General features: G+C 38.1%; 1 protein-coding gene and 1 long non-coding RNA gene across 2 annotated transcripts; both read right to left on the reverse strand.

Moving 5' to 3' along the window:
- Window positions 1–1,716: 1,716 nt before the first annotated feature.
- Window positions 1,717–4,870, reverse strand: LOC126629500 (nuclear transcription factor Y subunit B-1-like). Its single transcript, XM_050299563.1, has 7 exons — window positions 4,703–4,870; window positions 4,327–4,584; window positions 4,079–4,208; window positions 3,843–3,848; window positions 3,621–3,704; window positions 3,479–3,517; window positions 1,717–2,005 (listed from the first exon to the last, which is right to left on the reverse strand). The coding sequence occupies exons 2-7, from the start codon at window positions 4,566–4,568 to the stop codon at window positions 1,961–1,963; spliced, it is 546 nt and encodes a 181-aa protein (XP_050155520.1). The 5' UTR covers window positions 4,569–4,584; window positions 4,703–4,870; the 3' UTR covers window positions 1,717–1,960.
- Window positions 4,871–8,012: 3,142 nt separating this feature from the next.
- On the reverse strand, window positions 8,013–9,868 carry LOC126629501 (uncharacterized). Its single transcript, XR_007625771.1, has 2 exons — window positions 9,302–9,868; window positions 8,013–9,207 (listed from the first exon to the last, which is right to left on the reverse strand). It is a non-coding gene; the product is annotated as an uncharacterized LOC126629501 (long non-coding RNA).
- Between the last annotated feature and the right edge of the window lie 2,231 nt (window positions 9,869–12,099).

Raw genomic sequence — 12,099 nt, forward strand, 5'->3', positions numbered from 1 at the left:
AATTAAATATATAAAATTTAAATAATAAATTAAATCTAACAGATAAAACACTCGCATTAAATTCACGCCCACTTTTCTTTCTATTTTCTGGTATTCAAATTAAGCATATATTTGAAGATGAGTTTGGCATGAGCAATCCAAAAGTTTGCCGCACTAACCCATATGATTGAAGAGGGTCCACAAAGTTTTGAAGGTCCTTTGTCTAGGTTTTTACTTGATCGAGCTCAAATCCTTATAAGTTTATAACAAAATGCAAATCATGGGAACATTCTCCTGTCATATATATAACAGGATTATACTGTTTAGGTCATGTTACATTGTTAAATTATGAATTATGACAATTGACAAAATTAAGATAACAAAAGAGTGTAAGTTGAAAACTTGAGTTGGTTTGTCTAAATTTTGAGAAAAATAAAAACCGAAAAAGAGGAGGGAGCCCGGGGGGGGGTGTTGGGTAGCATTAAACCTGCACAATTAGAGTTCATTTTACTTGAAAATGACTCGTATTCAAAACTTACAAACATAATATATCAGACCGTTCAATAAGACAATTTACGATTGAGTTGTGATCCAATATGTTGGTCTAAAACCTGTTTGATGGTGGAGGTGATAGATTGAGGGAAGGGGTAAGGAAGGGGGTTGAGTTGGCAAGGCAAGAAATGATGGTCACGTCGTGGGGAAGGAATAGGGTTTGCCTTCTCTCCTAAACAAATTTCACGCCCAATGTCCATTACTCCTCTCTCTCTCTCTCTCTCTCTCTCTCTCTCTCTCTCTCTCTCTCTCTCTCACTCACTCACTCACTCACACACACACACACACACACACACACACACACACACGTGCGCGCAACGTGATGCCTGCTCTTTCAAAAATCCAAACATTAACATTGGTGACTGATCACGTGCTGTCACGTGCGCCTGTGAATAATAAAGAGTACTTGGACAAGGACATGATGAGGATGGGAGGTTGGTGGTTGTTTTTATGCGTGAGTCACTGGCGATGTTCTGCATGTCCTACTCATCCATCAATGTTTCTTTCCTGTTTGGCTGATGCCTGGTGGAGCTATACACAAGTACAACTATGAATGAGGATCCTAAGTCCTCAAGTCGTGTTCATTCATCATATCGTGCAGTCTTAAATCATGTTAAATATTTTTATTTTAAATTAAATATGAATAGTATCTGATCAAAATCAATCGCGTGATATACACTGAACAGACAAGATTTGAAAATTCCTAGGATCCTCTGGTACAACTATACCCTCTACTCTCAACACTTCGCACTGTTTCAGGTAACTGGAGTTCCTGACAAGAAGTCATAAGTTAAACATCGTGGCAATGTACTTAACTAGGTTTAGGTCCGACCGCGTCTCACGAACTCTAGGGTTCCAAGACTTCCAAGTCACAAAAACACAATAACAAATGTAAAAGTTTTATTAGTTTAATACTCGACTCCTATTCTATAAATCACAGTTTGATATGTATACAAATAGAAAAATTTATGTGCACGATGTAAAACTAATACTTCAAGGACAATTACTTTTTTCCAAACTTCGAAGGGCAATTACTTGCTAGAGCTAGACAGCAGAAGAGGATAACCAAACTTTTATGTGAAAATCTCCTTATAATTCAACTTTTTTTCTTCACACGGTCAGGCGACTAAAACGAGAGCATCTGCGGAATACAAATCAAACCCTACTCCAACCAACCAAAACAGAGACCGCAGAAGCATACTTTGTCATTCAACTCAGATTCACATAAATGATACTAACAGTATTAAAACTTAACAACTTTACCACCTTCGAGTTCTTAAAAATGATATGTGACAAAATTAAAAACTTCTACTCATTGCTTCGCGTGGAATGAACAACGAGATGCTGTGCCGGGATTGCAAGGTATCATGGAACACATCATCAAGATCAATTGCACATTGACCACAAGCCATGTTCACTCGCAAAAGCATCAATTTCCATTACCCATATTATTCAAGGGCACATAATAATCCTCCTACAATTGAGCAGAAAAAAAAGATATATAAGGCATATGGATTCATTCACTGAACTAAAAGAGCCAAATAAACCAATAAGAAATCATATCCTTTCCAAAATATGTAACAAATTCAGTGTCATAGCATGTTTTGACCAAATGCAAGATATTATAATATGAGAGATCCTTTTCTTAAAGCAGACACTAATGCGACGCAATAAAAGCATGTGCACATTCTAACAAGGGAAACACATAAAAAAGTGCCACCCCAAACAGTTTGAGTAACACTTGATATTAAAGGGTACACTAGAGTCTAGACACCTTCACCCGCAAACCGGTTCTTAAGAAACATAAAGACCCATCACCAGTGAATAGGTTCTTACGAAACATCTTCACTTTCAGTGATGGTGCGAAAATTTTACTCTATTAAGTGCATCTTAGTTCCCTACTTAAATAAAACGATTTAGAAGTTACCAGTATGAAAAACAAAAGTATAAAAGTGACAAAATGTTTCTTTTAAAAGACTATTCTAAACGGTCCATTAATGCGTCAGGCAAGTTTTCTCGACATGACTAAAATGCTGCATCTTATTAGATTCCCCAAGAGAAATGTAAACCCTATACTTGGTACAAAGTACAAACCCAGGCTATATTTTTCCAAACTTCAAACAGACTTCATCAAACTGCCTTCAGATTTATGGTGACATGTTGAAATCTACCAAACCAGCAAATAGATGGTAAAGGCAAAGCTATAATTTCCGAAAGTTTCATTGGAGGATGTGAATCCAATCAAAAACCTTCACGGGCATCAAAGAATAAAAGGCAGTTGATTTTGCGAGGAGCAAGTTCTTCACCAAGCATACAAGAAATTTAAGATTTGTAAGGTATAGAGTAACCAAAAAAATTTGTTTATCTACATATCATAGCATAAGTAATGGATAGTCCTGAGTACTGCAGAGTTTTTCATTAGTACTGTTACTGTTCATGGGAATGAGAGGGGAGGTATAGGGTTACTACTATTTTTTTCTTCTCAGAAAAGATTTCTCTGTACCAATCACTATTGAATAATCATACATAAAATTTTGTTATACACAATTACTCAAATTCATGTGTCCTATAATCGCTACATCTTCACCTAGATAGAAAAAAACACGATTCTCTATGGTCTTTGACATAAGAACCTACTGGTGGCTTTAACGGACAACATGGACCGAAAGCATTTCCATAAAACCAGTGTAACTCTAGTACATATGTTTAGCATATGCTCAAAATAAGAATAATGTTAAAACATCAATTGTACATTTTGGTTAAGATTCTATCATTCTAAACAGCTTAAGGTTGAATAAAGTTGTTCATATGTTAATTACGGAGTTTCCTAATCTAGGCAATTCTAATTACCTTGTTTATGAAAAAAATCAAATGTATGTAAGCACAAAATTGTATATATGTGTTTTGTCGACAGAAAAATAAAAGGAAGAGAGATAGAGATAGTTACTTGAGGGTTGCCGTAGTTCAATGCTCCCTGATGGACAAACTGCCATTTATATTCACCAACACAAAGAGAACTGAGTGAGGTCACAATCCAAAGTTTCAAAAGTAAACAGAATACAATTTTAACCAGCTTTATAAAATCAGACCTGTGAACTTGGGCCAGGCATTGCTGGAACAGCATTCCCTTTAAAAGAACCATCTCCACCCCTAGCTGAGCCCTTTGCATCACCCTGTTCAAAATTTCCCGATAAAGTCATTTCTAACGTTCCAAATGAGATATGAACTAATAGACTAAACAGTTCAACTGTAGTTCAAACTTCAATCGAACATAAAAATAGATTTAACACAACCGAAGAAGGCTTAGTTACCTCAGTCTGTGACAATGCAATCATGCCAGCCAATCAAACCAAGGGGGAAACACAAAGAAAATGAAAAGGAATTGTTAGATTGAACAGATAAGAAGTACAACATTGCATAAATTTCAAATGAAAAGAAAGAAAAAGACCCAAAAAATGCTACAACCAAACTGTAAATTTACATCTAAAAATACGAAAATGTCAAGTGAGCTGAAAGTACAAAAAGGCAAAAGTTAAACAATTTGTACCTCCCTGTACCTACTCAAGTAAATCCTGAGGGGCTCGATATAGTCCTCAAACCCTAACGTGGCCATCGCCCACAACAAATCGTCGCCGTTGATCGTCTTCCGCTTCTCCTTCTGGCACTTATCGCTTGCCCTAAACACCCAAAAAAACCCCAATTCAACAAAATTAACAAAACAATTTCGATTGAAAAGCAAATTAAATAACAGTAGAGAGAGAGAGAGAGAGAGAGAGAGAGAGAGGTGAAAATTACTCGCTGGTGACGAAGCTGATGAATTCGGAGACGCATTCCTGGACGGTGTCCTTGGCGTCCTTGGCGATCTTGCCGTTGGTCGGCAGAGCCTTCTTCATGATGCGACTGATGTTGGCGATTGGCAGATACCTGTCCTGCTCCCGGACGCTGCCGCCGCCTCCTCCTCCTCCTCCTCTCTGAGGACTCTGCTCCCCGCCGCTCTCGTGGCTCCCGCCAGCCGGACTCGTCGGTGCCTCCGCCATTACTCACAACGATTCACTGCATTTCATGAAACAATTCAATAACAAAATCGGAAATTGGAACCGGAGCCCTAGGTCGGCCCGTTAGGTTTAGGTCTGCCACCATTATTGAGCAGAAAGAGGGAAGGTTTTCGTACCTGTGTATTTGTAGAGAGAGAGAGAGAGAGGAAGGTGAAAGTGTTTGTATTTCGCGCGCGTTGGAGAGGGAAGCGATCTGACGATGGAGAAGGGGAAGGAAGAAGGTTTTTGGCTTTATGCTTACCATTTATCAACACCGTTCGTTCTGGTTTCCCTTGGATTTTTTTTCCTCAGATTTTTTTTTACAGGGTTAACGGGTCGAGTTATGGGCTTCGTCCTACAAATTACGGGCCAATAAAAAACTTTTTAAGTCCAAAATATCACAATGTCAAATGCGATTCAATCCTAATGCAGAGTTAATAATCTGATACGCTTGATATGACTCATTATTACGAACGCGTTTAACTAGTGTTATATGAAGATAATGAATCCTTGTAGAATTATAGGTTTCTTATGTTTTTTTTCTAAAATTAGGATGAAGTGAATTTGTGCTTTATGTTTCATATGTAACCTATAGTTGTTTTTCTAAGGAATAGCGAGAATCTAAAACAGCATAAAACAAGGCACGATTGAATTTTAATTTTAAAAGTAAATTGTAGTAATAGTCCCTCAACTTTAATCAAATTGGAGCAATGATCACTCAACTAAAAATCCACTACCATTGGTCCCTCAACTTATCAAAATGTGTAGCTATAATCATTTTCATTAATTTCGTCAAAATATTGTCAAAATAAGTTATGTTGGAATAATCATTTATATAATTAGGGTCCCTCAACTCATCAAAGTGTTGGAAGGACCATTACTACAATTGGGTTAAAGTTAAGGGACAATTTCTCCAGTTGAATTAGAGTTGAGGGACCAATGGTAATGGATTTTTAGTTAAGAGATCATTGCTCTAATTGAGTTAAAATTAAAGGAACATAGTTACAATTTACTCTAATTTTAAAGCCTGAACAAACTATGATATGACATGGCACAACGCGATTTAACCCTTATAATATAGGGTAAATTACATAGTAGCTCCTCAGGTTTGAACTCTATTGCAATCTTATACAACATCTTTAAAACATTTCACTTTCATACCTTAAGTACTATTTTATTTCAATTTCATACAACCGTTAGATTTTCCATCCATGGATCTGTTAAATGCTGACGTGGCTGCCACATATATGACACGTGGCTGCCAAATGTCTGCCATGTGGCAAATAAAATAATTTTTTACTTTTTTTTTAAAAAAACCTGAAATTGGAAGAAAAAAAAAAAAAGGGACCGAACCCAGAAGAAGGAGGAAGAAGAAGAAGAGAAGAAGAAAGAGGAGGGAGGAGAAAGAAGAAGAAGAAGAAAAAAAAAAAGAAAAAAGAAAGGGGTCCGAACCCAGAAGAAGGAGGAAGAAGAAGAAAGAGGAGGAGGAGGAGGAGGAGGAGGAGGAAGAAGAAGAAGAAGAAGAAGAAGAAGAAGAGAAGAAGAAAGAGGAGGAGGAGGGAGAAGAAGAAGAAGAAGAAGAAGAAGAAGAAGGAAAAAAAAAAAAGGTCCGAACCCAGAAGAAGAAAGAGAAGAAGAAGAAAGAGAAGAAAAAAAAAAGAAAAAAAAGAAAGGGACCGAACCCAGAAGAAGAAGAGAAGAAGAAAGAGGAGGGAGAGGGAGAAGAAGAAGAAGAAGAAGAAGAAGAAGAAGAAAAAGAAAAAAAAAATAAAAAAAAAAGTCCGAACCCAGAAGAAGAAGAAAGAGAAAGAGAAGAAGAAGAAGAAAGAGAAAGAGAAGAAGAAAGAGAAAGAGAAGAAGAAGAAAGAGAAAAAAAAAAGAAAAAAAAAAAGAAAGGGACCGAACCCAGAAGAAGAAGGAGGAAGAAGAAGAAGAGAAGAAGAAAGAGGAGGAGGAGGGAGAAGAAGAAGAAGAAGAAGAAAAAAAACAAAAAAAAGAAAAGGTCCGAACCCATAAGAAGAAGAAGAAGAAAGAGAAGAAGAAGAAGAAAGAGAAAAAAAAAAAAAAAAAACATGGCAGATATGTTTTTTAAAAAAAAAAAATTAAAAAATTATTTTATTTGCCACGTGGCAGACATTTGGCAGCCACGTGTCATATATGTGGCAGCCACGTCAGCATTTAACAGATCCATGGATGGAAAATCTAACGGTTGTATGAAATTGAAATAAAATAGTACTTGAGGTATGAAAGTGAAATGTTTTAAAGATGTTGTATACGATTGCAATAGACCTCAAACCTGAGGGGCTACTATGTAATTTACCCTATAATATATTATTGTTTTTTATGGTAATTTTTTTTATTGAATGGCCACCTGTTTTTTTATTGAATGACCACCTAACAATGTGTCATTAACAAATAAAGCAGTACGTAATTTATAATGGGTCTCAAGGTTAGGTGAAGCTGGTCTATGCAAATATTGCCATCCCTATTCAAATTTAATAAAAAGTTGTTGTGGTGAGGTCAATTATTATGAGTTACGTAAGCAATCACACGATAAATTTCATTGCAGGTCTACTTAGATTTGACTATTATATTTACATATTTTTAATACAATTATTATTTTCATTGTTAGATGATAATTGTATTAAATTGCTATTATTGTATTATTTTCTCACCTATTTTTTAATGATACTTTTAATTATAAGTTTGTCCATTTTTAAAATAACTAATAAAGGCCTTAAAAAATACATAATAATCAGAATAATAAGTTGAGGGCGAAAAGGTAACTAGAGCATAAACCTACATTGGCATGTGGAAGGAATGGATAGTCCGTAAGCCGAATTCACAAAAAAAGACAAAGGATGAGGATAAAAGAAATTTTGGAACGAAAAAGTGTGGATGCAATTTTCCAATTAAAGGGTAAGAAGCTAGCAAATGGTGATGATACGATATTGAAGGTAGTTATTGGAGTGTATAATTACAGCAGAATCGCATTTGGACGGTCATTCACTTGCTAGTAGATTATCGTTGGAGGAAACTTCGTTGTTGGGGAAATAACATTTCAATTTTTTAAGAATAATAGTAGGTGGATAAATAGCATATTAGACGTTAGTTTAGGAATGCAAGGGTGGAGAAATAACATTTCATTTTTTTTAAGAATAATATTAGGTGGAGAAATATCATATTAGAGGTTAGTTTAGGAATAGGGTGGGGAAATAACATTTCAATGTTTAACTTTTCATGGTGAGTGAGATTATAATGTGGGTTGAAAATATGATACTGGGATTGGGTTTAGCAGCTCTCTTGTATTAAATACATATATTTGTAGGAATTATATCAGACCGTCGGATGGTGATTGTATTAAATATATAAGTATTGTAGACAGTCACAAAATTATGAATGCTGTTTATACCATATTTAGAGCTTCGTATTTAGACCTCGTATAAATACTCGGGGAACTTAAATGTAATTATGTAATAAAGGAAGGGGCAAATATGTAATAAGTGAGGAGTTATTATTCTATAAAAGGACCCCTCACCCTTACAATTGGGAGGGCCAATTCCTAAGGCCAATTCTGGAGCCTTCTCACCTCTCTCACATCCCCTTTCATATTCAGAGGTTCTCTCCCTCACCTCTCAGATAAATACATATTCAGTATAGACGTAGCCCAAATCTTGAGATGAACCACGATACATCTTGTGTTATTTACATTTCTTGTAGATTCACGGTCGGATTTACGTTATTCCAAGACTTCCGGTTTTATGCATCAACATTTGGCGCCGTCTGTGGGAATCGACACGAAAAGTTATGTTGGTTTTCTTTCAATTTTTCACCTCCGCCATGAATCTGTAAAACCCACACAGAGACACAGACACAGAGCTCATCATCACATCCGAGAGGACTCTCTCTCTCTGCCTCTGAATTCACGCCTTCCCTATTTTTTCATATGGTTTCCTTTTTTTTCCACCCTCTACGTTTCTTCTCCCGAATCGGCTTCCCGAAGAGTTTAATTCCCCTCTTCTCTCTCTCTCGATCTTCACCGTCGATTCCTTGGCCATGTCGATGGCAGAGATGAAGCAGCCGACCTCCAGAACCAGCAACCGCATAATCCCGATCCTCAAAACCCTAAGAGTCTTCCTCCTCTTCATCCACACCTTCTTCCTCTCCTTAAAGCTGACTTTCGCTTCTTCGATGACGGCGCATCGAGCAGTGACTTTGAAATCCCGCTGCGGCGACGGCGGGGTAGGAGGAAGAGGATGAGGACAACTTCAAGCGCAGAACATTAGCTGAGGGGTATCACACCGACGACGCCCACTGTTGGTACCGCTCTGCCACGTTCTTGTTCTTTGGTGGTCGCAAAAATGCCCTCTTCTGCTGCTCATGGTTCTCAGTCTCTGGTACTCCAATGGGTATTTTGATCATCATACATGGGCTTAATGAGCACAGTGGAAGATATGTTGATTTTTACAAAAATGTGAGAAGAGGAGTATGAGAATCGAACTCTCGATTTTGGTGCGAAAGGTAGAGTGGATCTCGCCATCGTAGTCGGCGAAAAGGAAGATGAATCTTCGTACACTCAGCCTGGAAAATCTGAAGCTTAAGACATAGTGGCCCAAAATGGGTCTAGTAAAAAACTGATCATCTGAAAAACAGCAGGACATAAGAAGTCATAGTAATGGCACTGGTAAATCCAGCACGAAAGCTGAATTTGAATCGAAAATTGTGAGGGCACCGACCTTGATCTCCGGCAACGCTTCTGTTTATCTCTCTAGAATCACGCTTCTTAAAGCCTCTGCAGCCTCATTTCACTCCCTGTGACGACGTCGTCAAGATCTAGCCTCGAGGAATGTGCTTTGCACTACCAGCCATCACAAACGGGCTCTGCACTACCATCTTTCATTTGCACAGCCGGGCCAAAACCCTCTGGCCAAGCCATTGTCATCGCCGTCTCCATCTTCCATTGCGTCAACGTCGGCTTTGGTGCTTTCCAATTCGCCGTCTCTGACTTCCATGCCGTCTCTAACTTCTAACTCGCCGGCTTTAGTGTTTTCTAACTCAGGAAAACGGATTGACCAGGCGGAGAAGAAGAAGTACGTGAAGCAGGTGACCGGGGGGGGGCATAACAACACGGAGCTTCAAGGGAAAGATTCTAATTTCCCATCTGTTTCAATAATTTGCCTGACCCATGCCGAGACAAAGACAGAGAGAAAAACAGTGATGTCTGGAGAAAAACAAAGACAGAGGTGCAAAGCAAAAGTGAAAAGGAAAAGGAAAAGAGAAAAGAAGAAAAGCAAATATTTTCATATCATTATGATTCCTTCTGTCTACCAGGTGAAGATACAGAGAGATGGCAGCAGAAAAACACTGCAAAAGCAAGGAATAAACACCCCACCCGAATGATGTAATTTATTTTTATTATCTTTCGGAGATATCTATATAAACCCCATCAGAGGGTAATATGTATAAATCCCATCAGAGGGTAATTAAAAAAAAAACAGAAAAGCCCAAAATAAATGGGCTGAAATGTTGTGTGGAGGGCGAAGGCCCATAAGCCCAAAATAACACCAACCAGGTAACCAAAAGTACGCCCATTACTCCAAAATTCTTCGGCAACCTGCCTCTATTATCACTAACCAAGTGACCAAAAGTACACCTAGTACTCCAAAATTATTTGGCAACCTGTCGCTATTACCACCAACCAGGTGATGAAATGTACAACCCGTACTCTAATATCATTTGGCAACTAGCCATTCATGCCACCAACCAGGTGATGAAATGTACAACCCGTACTTTCCTTCATGCCACCAACCAGGTGATCAAAAGTACGCCCAGTACTCCAAATTATACATGAGCATTACTCATGTCATTCATACATAAACATTCATGAGCATCACTCATGACAATCATACATAAACATTCATGACCATCATTCATGTCAACATTCATGAGCATCACTCATGTTAACATTCATGAGCATCACTCATGATAACATACATGAGCATCACTCATGTCAATCAACATAAACATTCATGAGCATCATTCATGTCAATCAACTTCAAAAGCTTCATTTACAGAGCTCTAGCTTCAAAGCTTCACTTGCAAAGCTTCACCTACAAAGCTTCAGTGCAGGGTATACAAATACCGCCTCCGAACAACCGCCACTTCGGCGCATACATGGATTCAATTTGAAGTCTCCAGCCAACAGACTCTATTGACCGAAGACTTGGGGGACTACATTATGTACCATATATTGGGCCTCATGAAAAATACAAAATACTTGGGGGACTCTAGCCCATCATTTATGTATTGAGGAGCGAGCCCTTATTCTATAAAAGGGACTTCCTCACCATCATTAGAGAACATCAACTCTAGCCCATCACTTATGTATTGAAGAGCGAGCCCTTATTTTATAAAAAGGACTCCCTCACCATCATTAGAGAACATCAACTTTAGCCCATCATTCATGTATTGAGGAGCAAGCCTTTATTCTATAAAAGAGACTCCCTCACCTTCAACGCCACAAACCGAGCCAACCAAGGTAACATAAGCCACGACCCAAGCAGACTCACAGCATGTGATACTTCTAGTTGAGCATCATTTCAGGAGCAGCCTCGCAGCATGTGCTACTTCTAGTTGAGCATCATTTCAGATTGAGCACCGCCTCATATCAAACATCCGTTCAAGAAAACATCTAGTTACTTCGGCCCACACATAGACTGAATTTCAAGTCTTCAGCCAAAAGACTTTCTTGACTAAAGACTTGAGGGACTACTGTTTATACCATATTTAGGGCCTCGTATTTAGACCTCGTATAAATGCTCGGGGAACTTAAATGTAATTATGTAATAAAGGAAGGGGCAAATATGTAATATGTGAGGAGTCCTTATTCTATAAAATGACCCATCACCCTCACAATTGGGAAGGCCAATTCATAAGGCCAATTCTGGAGCCTTCTCACCCTTCTCACATCCCCTCTCATATTCGGAGGTTGTCTCCCTCACCTCTCAGATAAATACATATTCAGTGTAGACGTAGCCCAAACCTTGAGGTGAACCACGATACATCTTGTGTTATTTACATTTCTTGCAGATTCACGGTCGGATTTACGTTGTTCCAAGACCTCGGTTTTGTGCATCAACAAATGCAACTTGGGTGTAAATCGAGCCTTTTTTGTTCTAATTGAATGAAATCGCATTCATCATCCAACGCCAAAGGAGAATGTGCATACACGGTCAAGTTGATTACAACAATGTGCGTTGCTCCTGCATCAAAGTTCAAATTCCGCTGAAATAAGAATAAACTTGAATATTGTGTTAAAACCCAAGACATGAAGGAAAATGAAATTATAGAGTAAAAATACCAAGGCCCACATCAACAAATGAAGAAATGGAAAACAAAACTATACATGTTTTAGGCCATAAATCCCTAACTAGCTACTTAATTATGGAAAGATTAGAAGAGAAGATGCTTGTTTAGTTGCCAAACAGCAGCCCATGTTGTATAATTATTCCAACTCAAAAAAGTAAGGACATTG

This window comes from Malus sylvestris, chromosome 7, assembly GCF_916048215.2.
Source record: "Malus sylvestris chromosome 7, drMalSylv7.2, whole genome shotgun sequence".
Lineage (NCBI taxonomy): Eukaryota > Viridiplantae > Streptophyta > Magnoliopsida > Rosales > Rosaceae > Malus > Malus sylvestris.

Excerpts from the sequence above, each read along its gene's own strand:
- LOC126629500 (XM_050299563.1), bottom strand. The coding sequence starts at position 4,568 with ATGGCGGAGGCACCGACGAGTCCGGCTGGCGGGAGCCACGAGAGCGGC. Across the intron at positions 4,209-4,326 it reads ATCAGCTTCGTCACCAGCGA|GGCAAGCGATAAGTGCCAGA; the intron begins GTAATTTTCACC and ends TTGGGTGTTTAG. Across the intron at positions 3,518-3,620 it reads TGCCTGGCCCAAGTTCACAG|TTTGTCCATCAGGGAGCATT; the intron begins GTCTGATTTTAT and ends TATAAATGGCAG.